At 44.4% G+C, this 17,459-nt stretch overlaps 1 protein-coding gene across 1 annotated transcript; it reads right to left on the reverse strand.

The window, feature by feature from the left end:
* Positions 1-3,026: 3,026 nt before the first annotated feature.
* Positions 3,027-11,739, reverse strand: LOC132087582 (trypsin-like). Its single transcript, XM_059493937.1, has 6 exons — positions 11,607-11,739; positions 10,672-10,685; positions 5,107-5,381; positions 4,251-4,504; positions 3,506-3,642; positions 3,027-3,176 (listed from the first exon to the last, which is right to left on the reverse strand). Exons 1-6 carry the CDS (start codon positions 11,737-11,739, stop codon positions 3,027-3,029), a joined length of 963 nt encoding a protein of 320 aa, XP_059349920.1.
* Between the last annotated feature and the right edge of the window lie 5,720 nt (positions 11,740-17,459).

Consider the following 17,459-nt stretch of genomic DNA (forward strand, 5'->3'; position numbering starts at 1 on the left):
TCTAGAGAACACTTTATCCTGTGGGAAATTTCTGTTATCTGCTCAGCTTGCTAATGTAACCTGTAATATTTATCCTACATTTGCTGAAGATAAACTGTATGTGGATCAAGGGTGGGAAGGCAGGTGGATCCTGCCCCAGACACCACTCTGCATGTAGGAGTTGGGGATGCACTGAACATTTTACCAGATCAAGCACGGGCTTTTGCTCTGCTGTCCCTGTTCCTTGGCCACAGAACAACCACAGACAAGGCGTTGGAACAGAGGAGCATGTGGGCAGCTGCCACACGGTGCTGGCTACTGCCACACCTGCCAGGCCTTGCCTTCATGCACAGGTGCAGCAAGAACTTCCCACACAAACACTCCTTCTGTTGTTTGACAGTGAGAAGTATGAGCCGGGTTGACACGAGTTGAGTAACAGGAAGACAATGGAGTGCAGATTGAAGACAGAAAGAAGAAGCTAGGAAAGGGAAGGGAAGGGAGACAGAGAGAAGAAGAAGTGCTGACAGAAGCAAGTGTAGCGCAAATAAGAGTTAAATGCTGAGGAGGGCTGGAGTAGCAAGGAGAGAAGGCTGGAGAAATAAACTGTCAGCATCTGAGAAGAGGAAGAAGGCAAGGCCAGGAAGCAGAGCAGCAAATGAGAAGTGATCACCCTGCCTCGTGCAGCAGCCACAAGTGGAAAGCAGGTCCTGTTTGTTCAGGGACAAGTTTGTGCTCAGCTCCCTCAGCAGTCTCACCACTGTGATCACTCTCAGCACAGTAGTATGTGCCAGAGTCATTGAGAAAGGCATGTTCTATTGAGAGGGTGATACTGTCTCCTTTTATCTTGCTGCTCTTGAAATGGCTCTCAAAACCCTTCTCCACCACTGCGTTGGCACCTTCATATGCATAAACCAACTGGGTCAGACTGGAATTCTTCTCTGAAGGCAGCATGAACCAGTACATAGCTGTGTTGGTGGATTTCTTCTCAGAGCATTCCAGATTCACGGATTCTCCTTCTTTGATCACCATGTCTGGAGACTGTTCAAGGGCTAACACTGGAAAAGAAAAGTAGGAGCAGTGCGGAAGAGGAAAAAATGAAATAAGAACTCAAGTAGGTACTGTGAGTTTGTAGGGAAAGAGTGAGAAGGGATTGGGCAGCCAAGGGAACAGTTCCATGCATGGGACAGCTCTTCAAATCAGCAGGGGAATTTCCCATCTCTCCTCAATAGGCAAGGTGCATTCCTGGCCTGTTTGTCTCCAAAATCAGGAACCATCTGATGGCTGCACAAAGAATGACAAATAGATGGCCATTGCAGAAGATTCAGGCATTCCCAGTGCCCCCACATTCCCTGCTGATCCTCCATGCAGAAAGCTCTGCAGGATGCAGCAGTGCCAGGAAGTGGCTGCACAGCTGGGAGGGCAGCAGCGGGATGAGTGGAGGTGCTCATGGCTGGGTTGAGTTCACTTACCCAGAGGGGCCAGCATGGCCACCAAGAAACAGCAGGGAACCATGGCGGGAGAGCCCCTGCCCTGTCAGCAAGCTGCCTCTTGGAGCTGCCCAAAGGTTTGTGCAGAGGGAGCAGTGAGTGAGGGTGAGACATCTCGGGGTGGGGCTGGCCAAGAAATGACAGGAGGCATTGGCTGGCTGGGAACCCTGGGCAATGACACAAACTGTGTGTCAGCACAAACTCTGTTTCTGCAGCATAGCAGGAACCCTGCAGACATGTAGCAGGACGAAGGGGCAGACTGTGCGTGCTGGATGTGGAGGGAAGGATGGGGATCTCAACCTGTCAGTTCTACCCTTTTTCCCATCCCACCAGGGCAAGGGGGTAGTGAGGGAGTGCCTGTAACACCCAGCAGCTGACTGGGCTTTAACCACAAGACCCTGAGCACAAGACAGCATCTCCATGTCCCCACTTCTATGGCATGAGCTGCAGCTCCCCTACTCACCCTGTGCTTCACACTCCAGCAAGGAATTCCCAGCTTCTGTCCTTGACACATTATGAAAATTTAGGTGAGGATCAGATTCCTCTGAGACCCTGCACTGTCGTTTGCAGTGGGGGTAATGAAGTGTAGGCGATTCAGGGCATCCCTTTTGTCTAGAAGCAAGCAGCATCCTCTACAGTGGACTGGAGAGCTACACAAGGGACAGGCAGAAGCCTGAAATGGTCTTTTCAAAGTGAGAAATGTTGTGTAACTGTCATAAATGAAAGGTTTCAGAAACAACTGAAAATGACTGACTGAAAGTCTTTTCAAAGCAAGTCTGTAAAGTTTTCCAACATGCTTCCAGTTCTACAGGCACTGAAAATATTAAATACTTCCTTCTGTGTGGCATACTCTATCTGCTCTGTATTCTTCCCCTGTACTCGGCACTGGTGAGGCCTCACCTGGAGTATTGCGTCCTGTTCTGGGCCCCTCACTTTAGGAGGGACGTTGATTGCTTGAGCATGTCCAAAGGAGAGCAATGAGGCTGGTGGGGGGCTTGGAGCACAAGCTGTATGAAGAACGACTGAGGGAGCTGGGGTTGTTCAGCCCAGAGAAAAGGAGACTCAGGGGTGACTTTATCACTCTCTTCAGCTTCCTGAAGGGTGGCTGTGATGAGCTGGGGGTTGGTCTCTTTTTCCAGGCAAAAGCAGACAGAACAAGAGGACACAGTCTCAAGCTGCACCAAGGGAGATACAGGCTAGAATTAAGGAGGAAGTTTTTCACAGAAAGAGTGGTCAAATACTGGAATCATCTACCTAGGGGGGTGGTGGAGTCATCATCCCTCGATGTGTTTAAGGGAAGACTGGATGTGGCACTTGGTGCCATGATCTAGTTGAAGTGTTAGAACATGGATAGGACTCGATGATCTTAAAGGTCTCTTCCAACCTAAAAATTCTGTGATTCTGTAATTCTGTATCACAGGCTATGGAAGTTCCCAGATAAACCATGCACAAAGTAGGGGTGCCTGAAAGTTTTTATTAATTTCTCATAATTTTTGCTTGTCCAGACACAAAAGAACAGAAATGATGAGGAGAAAATACAGGTCACGCCAAACAAGCATCTCAGTTGGAGGCAATGGTGGACTGGATCCAGGAGACGTAGTTGCAAACCTTGGTGTAAACTCCGGGAAGGCCACGCTGGGCACATCCATAACCCCAGGAGACAATGCCCTGGAGCTGTCCATTGCAGACCACTGGACCGCCGGAATCTCCCTGTGCACACAAAGGGTATGGACATTCAGCAAATGGCATCAGCCTGAGCAATGAGCCAGAGATCTGAGAGATTCACACTCTCCACCTGATGCTACCATGCCTGACTTGAGCTTCAAGGGCACCACAGCTAAGGATGAGTCAGCTGCCTGCTTTTGCTGTATGTGGTACTTGGCAAACCTTCAGGATATGTGTGCCTGAAGCCTCTGCTGTCATTGAAAAACTCAGATTTACCAGTGCAGTGAGTATAGCTGACTCTGTAATGTGGAGGCCTCTTCAGCTAGGAAGAGGTGGGTGAGAAATGACTGGGTGAGGAGAGGCAGATGAGTTACCTGGCAGGAGTCTTTTCCTCCCTCCAGGTATCCGACACACATCATGTTCTTGGTAATTTGCCCAGGGTAGGCATCAGAGCACTGCTTGTCGGTGAGGACGGGAGCCTTCAGGCACTGCAGCTCGTCTGGGTAGTTAGCTGCAAAGAAATAGGGAGAGATGATTGCTGGTATTGCTGAGTCCTTTTCAGAGCTTGGAGAAGATCTTAGCAGAAAAGCAAATGCTGGACACCCTGTTCTAGCAGCCATCCTGCTTCCTGTCCACAGTAAGCACAGCATGGGTCCCTTCTGTAGAGATGGAACAAATTCTACCCATGGGCCCACCATTCTACACTGCAGCCACCTTAACTTTTCTGGTACCTGGAAGTTCATCAGTTGGCAAAGGTGGGGCCACTCTTGTGATACATGCACTGGAAGAAACCTGAGCCTCAGGAAAACCATCTTCTCCTCTGGTGCAGGTTCAATGGAATAGACACCACTGGCCATGCACATCTCTGACAATGGGTGTGAGAGAACAGAGATCTCTGGTAGGAATTCAAGTTCCAGAGTCCCAGACTTCACCCTTATTCTCAGAGAACTGACAACTCTGTTGACATTAACTGTGCAGTTCCTACACTGACGCATCACTCCAAAAAGCTGTCCCACAGCACTTCCCTGTGTTTTAGCCTGTCCTGTTGGGGGTTAATGGCCAGGTCCTAGAGACTGTCCTGGGCCCCCAAGGGTCTGTAGGCTCCCCCAGAGTACTCACAGCCACTGCTGAGAGTGTTGCCCCAGCCGGAGATCAGGCAGGTGGTGCCGGCGGCCACGCAGCTGGTAGGCAGAGGAATGGTCTGGATAGCTTTGCTGAGCGTGGCTGGGGTGGCCAGCTTGATGAGCATGATGTCGTTGTCCAGGGTGTAGGAGCTGTAGCCAGAGTGGCGGATGACTTTAGCAGAGTTGATAAACTGCTGTGTGGATTCAGTGAGCCCCAGGTTGTGTTTCCCGAGCTGCACTTGGATGCGACTGGAAAACAGAAGGCGCAGCATGTCCTTTACTGCCAGGGGCAGGTTGAGAGAAACCTCCCTGTCACTGAGTGCACTTGCTCCAACACCACTGCCACAGAAGCCTTCTGGGGCAGAGCATCTTTCTTGTCCTGCAGGGAGCCCTGGGAATCCACACTGAGATTTTAACCCACTCTATGCATGGGTGGTGAATTTCTGCAGGTCTGTAAATACCTGGCAGCAGTTGAATACAGAGCAGCACTAGATACAAATATTCTGGGACAAGGCAAACAGCTCCAGCCGGACCTTGATTCTCTTCCTGTTCTCCAGGAAGAATGCTTTAGCAAGATTCATGTAATTGATAGGAAATCAAAGCCCAGACCTCTCTGCTTGATTATCTCATTGTTATATCAGAAAATGCTCTGCATTCACAGGAACGTTTGCAGAAGTGGAAAACCCCTCAGGATGCCTCGGCCTGGCTTCCTGAATGATCCACCCATCCCTTGGCTGTCTCTGGTGAGAATGGAGGCACTTACATATTTCTATCTCATAGCTCAGAATGCCTGCTAGAAGTGAACTGGAAGACAGAAGTAGGTTCTAGAAGGATGTAATTTTTTCACTCACGATTTGTAGCAGTGAGCAGCTGACACGACCCACTGGTTGCTGATGAGGGAACCTCCACAGAAGTGATATCCAGAATTCAGGGACACCTGATAGGGCACAGAGTTCTGTGCGCAGGTGTAGCCTCCCACAATCTTGTCATCATCGTCTTCAGCAAAGGTGGGGAAGGCAACTGGGGGACAAGAAGTGCCATGTGTCAACAGCTGGCCTAAGGTAATGTGGCCTGTAATCTGCCCTGTGACTGCCTGTCTGAAGCCCCTCACTTGTAGGCTCCCCTTCTATGGACACTCAGGGCAGTGCTGGTGGGCAGGTCTAAGGCACATGCATTTGCTGCACCCTCAAAGAAGGGGATCAGACTTACACGGGTGCCTCACGTATCTGCAAGTAAAACCCTGCTGGCTACTCCCTGAAGGAGCATAGGGACACAGAAATGTTCTGGTTGGATCAGATCACGGGTGTGTCTTTCCCTGAACCCCATCTACTGACACAGTCAAGGGTTGACTGAGGGAAAAAGTAAAAACTACTGTGCAGTGATATCTTCTTGGAGCACCCACCGAGGGTCCTAAATTTTGCAGTTCCTTTAGGACTTCTCGGTCCAGAGCTATTCCCTGTGCACTCCTTAGTCCCAAAGGAGGAGGCAGCCTTTTTCTGAAGCTGTGGCCACATCTCCATAGCTGGGTCAGGAAACCCTATGAAGGTGTTCATTCTCCAGCTTGTGGCACAAGGCATTATGAACAGACAGAAGATGGAACCTGCAGGGCTCTGACTTGTGCAAGTCAAAACTGACTTGGCTTTCCCACAACAGGCTACCTTGTAGTTTTCATTTAGAAAATCAGCTTCCTATTAAATGGCAGAAATAGAAATATGTACTCACCAGCCACCCCAATAAAGGCGAGAAGCAGCAGGCACTTCATGGTCTCGATTCGACCTCAAACCCAGACTGGCTGACTGGACGTGGGAGCTGCTAGAAATACGTTTTTGGTGATGGTCTTATCTCTAGTCCAAGGTTTTCTCCAGACAAAAAGTACACAGTGGAAAATTTGAAGATCCAAGTGTGGGAATTAACAGGCATTGGTAGAATGTACAAATGTCATACACGTTAATCATAAACCTCTGCTAAGATAGAGAGCTATTCTAATTATTCCGTAAGGTAGCCTTCAATCTAAAAATACCTTTTGGCTTTGGAAGACATGTAGTTGTTTGTCTGTCTCATTCTTACACACAGCACCTGTACAACAGGAATAACAACTCTCAAACCTCTTTCAAATTCCTCTGTGCTGATGGTATCTTTCTTAAAAATGCATGTTTTTACCCAAAGTTGCATATTTTAAGTAGTGGACACAAAGATACATTGCATTTATTTGGGAAGAAAAAGAAATCTAGCAAACCCAGTGTTTAACTTTGTTAAATTTATTTTAGCAAATTCCTTTTCTTGAATAATGTGTGTTTTTATCATCCGCAATACAGCATTTTCCTAAATCAAATTCCTCCATTGTCATTTCAAAAGGGAGGATAGAAAAACGATCCTGTGCTCCCCCTCGTTTTCAAGTCAAATAGGTCAACTGTGGGAATGCTCAGCATCTCCCTTTTCTAATTTCTCTCTCCTAACCTTTATTAAAATGCCTGCCTATGTACCAAACCATGCTTTTATTCATCTTTGGAATGTTCTACAGACTCATTTTTGCCACATAAAAACTTCAATACAATGCTGATGTTTATGAGTGTGATGCAGATGAGCAATAATGCTGCAAACACAAATAGTGAGATCTTCTGAAATCCCTGTCTGCCGGAGTGGGGATTTCTGTCATGATGCAAAGCTTTCTAAAGCTTAATGCTTTGCTCAATAATCATGTTCATTCTCCAAGCAGCTGCCAACTTCATCATGTTAGCTCCTGAAAGACACAGGATTCTCTCCAGAGACATTAAAGAGACATGTTTGGAAATGCTGGAATAGCTTGAGACACTAAATAAGAATTCTCTTCCTCTCCATTTCTTGATTAACTTTTTATGGGTCCTGGAGGACTGATATGCGCAGTGTCACTGTCCAGAGGGAAATTTTCCTTCGTGTTGAAGTACAAGTCCAAGACCTGGGCCTCCTCCAAGGTGGTGCATGAAATCTGTTGGCCTTTAAACTGGTATTACTGCACAGCTTTCTTACAAGCATGCTGTATCCTGTGAAATAAAGAAGGATTAGAAGCTTCCTGTGGGAAAGTAAAATGTTCGTAATAGGACTAAGAGGGTCAAAAATTACCGAGGCTATCCAATCCCATCATAACTAAGTGGAGCAAGAAAAATTTCCAGTTTACAATAGTGTTTAGTTTGAAATTTCTATTTTCTTTGTCCAAAACATGCCATTTGCATAGACAAGGGCTGTCATCAGATGTGCTAGTTAACATTCCGTAGACCCAGTGTAATTTTTTTTGCAGGCTCTTTCAAAGAATACACTCAAGGGTGTACATCTGTTATTACAAACAAGTTTTTCATTTCATGCAGTAATCCTGCAGAAGAAAGCTGGTGGCTCTAGGGGCACAGGAAGGGGGAGAGATGTTGACTGAAGAGCAGCTGTGTTAGGTATTACCAATGGACAAGCAATGGCAGCTTGTACTTCTAGAACTTCATGTTCCTAGTTCAAGTATTTCAGTCAGCTGCATTAACACTAGACTCTGATAAAGGAAAATACATTTGTCCAGGCTGATGCAAGATCCTGGGAAAAAGAAACCTGGTAAAACTGTGGGCTGACGGAGATAAAGCTTCCTAGGAACATAAATCAGGAGGAGTTTCTGAGGGTAGTCCTTTTATACCTCACAGAACCTGGTGGTAGAGGTTGCATTGATTCTCTCTTCACACCTGTCTCCTTTCTGGAAGAAGCTGGTTCATGCTCCAAAGCTTCTTATCCTCCATCTCTCCACACCTGAACAAAACTACTGTCACAGCCTCTTGCATTGTTCTCTATGCCTGTATTTCTCTTTAACCTATGGCCACAATACTTTTTTTCTATTTCTGCCCTTGCCAAAGACATGGATTCTTAATGTCCTGGAGAGAAACTGGATGTAGGACATGACAGGGATTTATGAAATCATGAGTGGCCTGAGGAGCCTGGGGAACAATGGGATTGTTTATTGTGTCTTAGGGAGTAGCATGCAAAACTTGTTGGGGGTGGCTTGTTCAGAGCAAGCAAAGGAAACTTCCTCTATTTTAGGAATGCTATGAAGTCCTTTCCACAGGTTTTCATGGATGCAAAGCATTTACATTACCTCAAACAGAGAAGGGACACAAGGAAGAAAAATCCTTGGAGGGCTATGAGGTTGAAGGACATCTGATCCAATCTCCCTTGTTCCCAGGAATGGCCTGGTGTTGGAATGTTCCCTGCTACTACAGCCCAGCAAAAGACCAAAGGTTATTACATATCTCTCTGGAGGAAAGTCATGGTTGCTTAAATCCTGCAAGGGTCTGGAGAGTTACCCAAACTCATGCCTTCATTTGCTGCAGCATAGAAGGTCTCCTGGGAGCATCTCAGCCCCTTTTGAGCAGCATAGGAGGGCAGAGGTCAGGTCTGAACTGACAAAGATGTATGTTAGAAGGTAGATTTATCTGACATTGCTGCTGGACTGTTCTTTTTCAGGCAGATATGGAAGTGGAGATAGGGCTTAAATGATGGGAACAATTGCCCTAATGATTCTGAGTTACAAAGTTTGCTGGAGGAATAAAATATCTGTCTTTCCTGGGAAACATAAAGACTACTCAGAATACTGCTTTCCACACAACTTCTCTTCTCTCTCTCTCAGAAAGGATACCTGGATAGAGATGCTTATGTTTTCCTTCCCCTAAAACTTGTTTCTGTATTGCTTCCATCATTATTTAAATCTGATCCAGAGAGCAATTGATGGTGATGCACATTTTCTTCTCCAGCCTTTGAGCAAAATTTCCCTGTGTCCTGGAAATTCTCCAGTTACCTTGGTATAATTTCTTCCTGCACTCTTCTCACTTCCTTTTATGAGGCAGAGAAAGCAGGCATCTAGTGAGGAGTGTGGCCAAGCAAGGCTGTGGCGACCAGGGTACAGTCTCCAGTTTTGATGGAGAAGGAACTGGGAAAGTAGGAGTAAAATGTTGCCACATTACATCACCGTACAAGCTGGCTTGTACTGGGCAAATGAATTCAGCTGCCCAGCCAGCTCCATAAGCTAGCACCTGGGTTAACTGATGGGAACTTCAACCAATTATGTTCCTTCCTAAGCTGCAAGCGTATCACTGGTCCAGGATTTGGGGGGCATAAAAGATCAGATCAATGAGCTATCCAGACTGGGTTTTTCAAATGCCCTTTATAAAGAAGAGCTGAAGAATAAACTCTGTTGCCACATGAACATTGGGTGAGTGGTTCTCTTTGTCGCCAACCCACTTTCTCCCACATTCACATAGGAGAGGGAAGGGCAAAGTCAGAGGAGAGGGAGAGGGTTTGGTATGATTAAAAACACTCCCCAAAGAGAGGAAGGAAGGAAGGAAGGAAGGAAGGAAGGAAGGAAGGAAGGAAGGAAGGAAGGAAGGAAGGAAGGAAGGAAGGAAGGAAGGAAGGAAGGAAGGAAGGAAGGAAGGAAGGAAGGAAGGAAGGAAGGAAGGAAGGAAGGAAGGAAGGAAGGAAGGAAGGAAGGAAGGAAGGAAGGAAGGAAGGAAGGAAGGAAGGAAGGAAGGAAGGAAGGAAGGAAGGAAGGAAGGAAGGAAGGAAGGAAGGAAGGAAGGAAGGAAGGAAGGAAGGAAGGAAGGAAGGAAGGAAGGAAGGAAGGAAGGAAGGAAGGAAGGAAGGAAGGAAGGAAGGAAGGAAGGAAGGAAGGAAGGAAGGAAGGAAGGAAGGAAGGAAGGAAGGAAGGAAGGAAGGAAGGAAGGAAGGAAGGAAGGAAGGAAGGAAGGAAGGAAGGAAGGAAGGAAGGAAGGAAGGAAGGAAGGAAGGAAGGAAGGAAGGAAGGAAGGAAGGAAGGAAGGAAGGAAGGAAGGAAGGAAGGAAGGAAGGAAGGAAGGAAGGAAGGAAGGAAGGAAGGAAGGAAGGAAGGAAGGAAGGAAGGAAGGAAGGAAGGAAGGAAGGAAGGAAGGAAGGAAGGAAGGAAGGAAGGAAGGAAGGAAGGAAGGAAGGAAGGAAGGAAGGAAGGAAGGAAGGAAGGAAGGAAGGAAGGAAGGAAGGAAGGAAGGAAGGAAGGAAGGAAGGAAGGAAGGAAGGAGGGAAGGAAGGAAGGAATTTTCCCCCTACATTGGCTCTGCAAGGTGAAAAGGCAAAGCATGTAATTATTTATAGTTCCCAATAGATGGCTCCCAAATCACAGAGGTGACAGCAATGCTGAGCACACAGATCAGGTTAGTTTCTAACCTGACTAGCAGTTCTATTGTATCATAAGCTGATATAAATGCAGGCTTTAGTTTTGTTTGAAAATATGCAAAAAAATCATTTTGCTTCATCACACTTTGGTCAGATCTGGAGTTATCTCAACCCTTCGTGCCCCACATTGGCACCAAAAATGGATCATTATGCTTTAACCCCAGCCAGCATCCAGGCACAATGAAGCCACTCACTCACTCCCTCACTTCCATTCCTCCAGCTGGATAGGGAGAAGAAAGTGAGAAAAAAATGTAAAAAACTTTGTGGCTTGAGATAAGAACTGTTTAATAAAATAAAAAAGTGTTTAATTTAACAAAAAAAGAGTATAACAATAACAGAAAGAAAACACCAGAAAAAGTGCAATTGCTCACCACCTGCTGAGCGATGCTCAGCCTGTCTCTGGGCAGTAATTAGTTCTGTCTGTCCAGCTCCTCCCAGTTTATATTCTAAGGATGACATTCTGTGGTGTGGAATATCCTGTTGGCCAGTTAGTGTCAGTTGTCCCAGCTAGGCTCCCCCACAGCTTCATGTTCACCTCCTTGCTGGTAGAGCATGGAAGGCTGAAAAGTCCTTGACGTGGAGTAAGCACTACATAGGAACAACCAAAACATCAGTGTGTTATCAATATTATTCTCATATTAAAAACATAGTGCTGCACCAAATACTAAGAAGAAAATTATGCCAACCAAATTAAGAACAGCCATCTCCTCCATCTCCTCCTTCATCTTCTCGTAATCTTTGAACATTTTCTTCCATTGTCTCCTCCTTCCTTTCTGCTGCCCCCTTCTTCCACTTCCTTATTCTATTCTACCTCTTCTGTCTCCTCCTCCTTTTCTTGTTACATCACCTTCTTCTACCATTTTCATCCTCTGCTTTCTTCTGTGGCCTTCTCCTCACACTGCCTTCCTCCATTGCCTCCTGCTTTTTCTAACAAGTTCTTCCATCAAGTCTTCCTTCTCTTTTTTTGCTGCAGTCTTCTGAGACTTTATTCCACCACCTTCTCCTGCTGCATTCTGTCTTCCCTCTCTTCCTTCACTGCCTTTTTCCACCACTGCCATTGCCTCCTCCTCCACTTCTTCTGCCACATTTTTCCTTCACTTCCTATGTTGTCTCTTGCTTCTTCTTCCATTGCCTTCTTCACCATTGTCTTCTACTGCCTCCTCAGTTGTTTCATCCTTCTTTACTTTCACAGCCTCCTCCTCCTCCTGCTTCACTGTCTTCTTCCATAGCCTCCCTTTTCTCTTCTTCCAATGTCTTCTGCCACCTTCCTTCATAGCCTTGTCTGTAGCCTTCTCCTTCTCCTCTTACAACATTTTTTCTTTGCCTCCTCAATTTCCTTCTTCTTTATTCTGTGGTTTTCTTCCTCTGCCTTTTTTGTTCCCTCCACCATTGCCTCCTCCTCCTATTTTTCTGCCTGCTTCTGTTGCCTTCATCTGCCACAGCCACCTTCCAACGCAAATGCCTTCCTTCTGCCACCTCCACCTTCTTCTGTCTTCTTCCACCACCATTTTTGATGCCTCCTTCCACCGCTGCTGCCTTCATGCACCGCCTGTCTCTGCTGTCTTCCTCCACTGCTTTCTGCTGCCACCAGCTCCTGTCAGTGCAGTCTGCTGTCACATTTTATCACTGCCTCCTGTTGCTGCCTTCTGCCACCTCCCACTGCTGCCACCTTCCACTGCTGAATTAATCAGCCACTGCCTCCATATGCCAAAGCTGCCTCCTGTCTCACTGCCTTTACACTGCATTTCACCACCACACCATTCCATGGCTTCCACCCTTTAGCCACTGTATACCTCCACCTTTGGCCTCTGCCACCTTCCACTGCCTCCACCTTCTCTTATTCACCACCTTCTTCCAGCTTCTTTTGTCACCTACTCTGTCATCTCATTCACCATCTCCTTCTCTTCCACCACCTTCTTCTGCCTCCTTTCTTACATCACTTCCTCTGTCACCTCCTCCTTCTCTGCTTCTGTTGCAGCCCTTTGCAACTTCTTTTGTCACCTTCTCCATTGCCTCCTCCTTCTGCTCCTCTATGGCCTTCTGCTACCCACTGCCACTCCTTGCTTCTGCCAGCTCTTCCACCATTTCCTACTTTTCTTCTATATTTCCAAGACATCCTAGTGAAGCTGTAATTGGCAAGCCCAATAATCGTAACTGTAGTTGTTAATGACTGTATAGGAATGTCTCTATCAGCTCATTGGCAAATGATTACACTGGAAAATTTATATTTTTAATTATGCCTATGAGAGAAGTGTGGCATTTTAACAGCATAAAGAAATAGCTTTTTCCCCTAGAATATTGCTCAGTGGTACATGTCTTAACTCTGCCTCTGACAGTAATCTTATACTATTCCACTGATCCTTGAGTAAATAACATTACCCTTCTGTCTATTTATCTTCCTGCCTTCTTTGTGTGTCTTAGCTATACATACTGAAGATCTTAAGACAGGGACACTTTACACTAGTTATTTTCATTTTGCCCAGCATGAAAGAAATACAGTGGGATGTTTGTAGCAAAAAGTGGTATTGAAGTGTCATATCCAGTTTAAATGTCTGTGTACTTTGTGCTCTTTGACAATCAAGATATGATTTCATAGAATCAAAGAATACTTTTTACCTGAAGGAGCATCCACAGGGTGGAGGTCTGTGGTCCAACCTCCAACTTAAAGCAATTCCAGTTTGTAACCTAGAAAAGGTTGCTTAGGGACTTACCCATCTGAGAACTGGAAACCTGCAAGGAGGGAGGTTCTACAATCTTTCTGGGCATTCTCTTTTCTGGCACAGTAGGACCCTCAAGGGCAAATTATTTTCCTTTTATTCCTGCATTCCCTAACCATTCCAACTTGTCATTATGGCATGGAGTCTATTTCCTACATCTGCCTTTTTGGTAGTGAAAGGTTGTAATTACACCTCCCCTAGACCCACCTGTCCTTAGCTTTCTTCTCTCCAAGCAAAGAATAGCAAGTCTCTCATTTTTTCTTGTATGCCACATGCCACCTAATCATCTTGGGCACTAATCAACTTGTTGGCCATCTGCTGGAAATTCTCAGGTATTTAACACTACTTTTGCATGGAGGGGAAGGTGTGAACAAAACTGGACTTTATTCATCCCTTTGCAATAGTCAGCTCTCCATAAGGAGCGGAAGGGGTTTGTCATCAAAGTCAGTAACACAGATCATGCAGAAAATGGGCAAAAATGCTTTTTGCTAATGACATAGTAGATGTACTATCAATCTAGTAATGATAAAGAGTCTATGATCCATCTTGCCCTTAATTATTGAAGGGACAGATAATTTTTTCACTAGTTTTACATGTTGCAAAAGAAATTTAACTATTTTTTTTCCTAGCCTAGGAAGCAGAGTAGGAATAATTTTGCATTTTCCCCAGAAATTTAAATTTTTATAGAGTGCCAGTGTCCTGGAACACGTGATGTTTTTATCTACAAATAATAATTGCAGCATCTCAGCATACTAGATGATTTCTGTAGTGTGTGCTTGCTGACCAGTAACACTGGTGTTTGAAATCCATGAGAGAACAGGCAGGTCCAAGTTCCAATTCTTGACAGCTGTGCAATCATTTTCATTAGCCAATAAGACAAGAGTCAAATAATTTATTAGAGTCTGTTGTTGCTGCAGCTCACATACAAAGCAAAATCATTCTATGAGATGCACATCAAGTAACGTGTCCAGGAGATTTTCATTGAAACACATTCCATTGATTTAAAAATCCATCCTCTTGAGAGGAGCACCAGCATCTGAACTGGGAGGAGCACATGTGCTTTTTCCGTGCAGGTGCTTCAGGGGAACCTCTGTCTCTGAAGGATAATGTAAGTGAGCCACCAGCTCACTTATGGCATGTGAAAACTAGAGCTTTCAGAAAATGGTGGCCTGAAAATATGGTTCTTGACTGAAATCAAGAACCAAATCAATTCCAGTGAAACACAACACAAAATCATAAAATTACAGAAGAGTACAATCACAGAATGTTAAGGGTTTGGAATGGACCTTAAAGACCATGTAGTCCCAACCCCTTTTTGTCCCCCACCACATCTTTGGGTCACTAGTTTAGCACTTTAGCCCTCATGGTGCTCACTCAGCCTCTTCTTACGTCCATGACTGATCCCTCCTCATTAGCCAGTTGTCTTGCTTTAGACCAGCAAATGAATGTGGTATTGAAATGTTCTGGGTTTCAATACAATTAAAAGGTGAAAGCGTTTTGTGGACCTTACACTTAGCATTGGTGTCTCAGTTTCAGCAAAGCTATAACATTTCATTTTACAGTTGTAGAGATAGAAGGAACTCTTCAAATGCAGCTGGTAATTTATTATAGTGTATAAATCTGCAGAGAGGTTAGGATGATTTCCAGCAGGACAAATTTCCTAAGTTTTTAATTAATTCAGAAAACTGTTCTGGATTTGTGAGGCCTTTTCACTATTTTCTCCCTCTGCCTAAATGTTTTATTAACTTTCTAAGGACTATGAATTAAAACTCAGACAATTGCTTTCTACTTACTATATATTATATGCGGTGTTACTAGTATGACACTCAAGAAAATTCTCTCAGGAGTAAGGCTAATCAAGAGCAGAAATCTCACTTTAAAGATTACCAAAATCACAGATTCTGGAGTCAGCCAGGATTCCCCAGCAAGGTTCCTGTCGTGTCAGGGAAATCTCATGCAATGAAGCGCTTGCAGAGAATTCATTTAAAGTAAGCGATTAGCTATTTTATACCTTTTTGGTGTAGATACATAAGTAGGCATAGGGTATCAGTGCCTGGCAAAGTTGTTGCTGACTCCTTTTTTTCTGCAAGTCAGTTCTTTATCACAATTTCTTTGTCCTGCACCCACCAGTTTGTTTGGTGGGTTTTTGGGAATTTTTTTCATTTGTTTGTTTGTTTTGTTTTTGTTTGGTTTGGTTTTTATTTGGGGTGGTTTTTTGTTGTTGTTGTTGCTTGGGGTTTTTTTTGTTTGGTTTTTTTTTCCTGAGAGGAAGATGCTCTTATTTATAAGACTGTTCCCAAGAGAACTCTGTCACTGCAGCAGACATGTTTGCAGTGAAATAGATGATATATTTGCTAAAATGCTCTTTGCTGTGGAGAACTTTTGCTATTGTTACATATCATTCTTCACTGCAGTGGCTGAAAATGATGATTGATGCCATCCATCTCCTGTACAGCACAAGTTAACATTTTCAATAATGAGTTGGGCAGATGGACAAAGTCCACCCTCAGCAATTTTGCAGATGATATAAAACTGGGACGACTGATTGATACACCTGTTGAGAGAAAGGGAACATCCTGTACATGGGAAAGAATAACCTCATGTACCAAAGTTGGAAAGCAGCTTTGCAAAAAAAAAAACGGGATGTAGGAGTCCTCAAGGAGAGGTTGAAGATGAGTCAGCAACATGCCCTTGCAGCAAATAAGTCCAAAGCATTTCTGACTGCACTAAGAAAAGTATTCCCAGATCAAGGAAGTCATTACCCTATTATGCACCAGGAAGATCACATCTGAGATATGTATTCAGTTCTGGACTCCCCAGCACAAGAATTATACGGACATGCTGGAGCAAGTCCAGCAAAGGGCCACTAAGATCATGAAGGGGCTGGGGCACGTTACATAAGAGGAGAGGCTGAGAGATCTGAGTTTATTTAGCCTTTAAAAAGAAGGTTCAGGAAGAACCTTATTGATGGGTATAAATGTGTGAATAAAGAAAACAGTATCAGCTATTCTCCATTCTGTAAGAGGCATAAATTCAATTCCAGAAAATTATTTTTAAAAATAATCCCCCTAATTTTTTACTGTAAGGGTAGTCAAGCACAGGAACAGGTTACCCAGCTATGTTGTACAGCCCTTGAATATCTTTGGATATTTAATATCTTTGGAGATGTTTCAAACCTGATTGAATATTGAGCAAGCTGCTCTAGCTGACTAGTATTCAAGAGCAGAGGTCAGCCTAGACAATCTCCAGAGACTCCTTCCAACCTCAAGATATTCACTGTGATTCCATAAATGGAATCTCAAAGCTGAAGAGTCTTAAATATTCTTTTAATTTTTGAGATGTTTGCATAAATAAATTATAATTTCTAAATTGACTCTCACACACACGGGAAAGAGGAAGATATGTTTTGCTGTACCAAATAAGTTGACTCTTTGTACCTGCACTACGTTTCAACTTTCCTTTTGGAAGTTACTGATGCTGCCTGCAGTGCACTGAATTAAGATACATTAAAAACAATAAAATTGTTCCCTTAAACTGTATAGGTTTATGATTGAGGTTCTGCACTCCTAGCCCTCTTAATAAATTGGAAGAAGGCAATCCTAGTCCTAGTCTCATAGGAACAGTTATATTACCTGCTGAAGCTACCAGGAATACACATTCCATTTTCTGACTTAAAGTCAACTAGGAGAGATTTTATGTGCCATTTTAGCTGCAAGACTGTACCTTCTGTCACCATTAGTTCTATAAAAATGACACAGACCACTGCAAAGTAAAAACTTCACTTTTCCTTGACCCTGCAGACATACAAACTGTCCTCAAATTTTGGAATCTATGCCTATCTAAGCCCAGACTACTTCAAGTGATAGGTTCCCCTCAAATCATAATGCCAATTTACTTTTTACTTTCTCTTGAAGAAGCTAAACAGAAGAGACAGCTAGGTCTGTAATGGTCCTTCTGAAATGTCTGAGCTTGTGTAAATTAAATGCTTTAAAAGACACAACCTATTATACAAATCCCACATAACAACCATTAAAGCTAAATTAATTCTAAGCAGGAAAAAGAATTATCCTGTGGGCCACCATTCATTCACTAAGCAGCTCTCTCTTTCTTCACCTCTCTGTTTCTCTTCTGCATTTTTCCCTCTTTAATCTTGTTAAAATGCCTGAGGAAAATAAAAACAGTTGAAACTGTTTGTAGTTCCTACAGAGAACAGAGCTGTGAAGAATTCATCTCACTGCTTCCCGAAGCCAGTGTGTAGGAAACCAGGAAGGGTTTGA

This window comes from Ammospiza nelsoni, chromosome 2, assembly GCF_027579445.1.
Source record: "Ammospiza nelsoni isolate bAmmNel1 chromosome 2, bAmmNel1.pri, whole genome shotgun sequence".
In the NCBI taxonomy this organism is placed as follows: Eukaryota; Metazoa; Chordata; class Aves; order Passeriformes; family Passerellidae; genus Ammospiza; species Ammospiza nelsoni.

What these genes read in the sequence shown, in the direction of transcription:
- LOC132087582 (XM_059493937.1), bottom strand. Translation starts at nt 11,739, where the DNA reads ATGAAGGAAGGTGGCAGAAGACATTGGAAGAAGAGAAAAGGGAGGCTA. An exon ending in CAACACTCTCAGCAGTGGCT is followed by an intron (nt 3,643 to 4,250) that starts GTGAGTACTCTG and finishes ATTTCTTTGCAG; the next exon opens with CTAACTACCCAGACGAGCTG. An exon ending in GAGGAAAAGACTCCTGCCAG is followed by an intron (nt 3,177 to 3,505) that starts GTAACTCATCTG and finishes TTGTGTGCACAG; the next exon opens with GGAGATTCCGGCGGTCCAGT.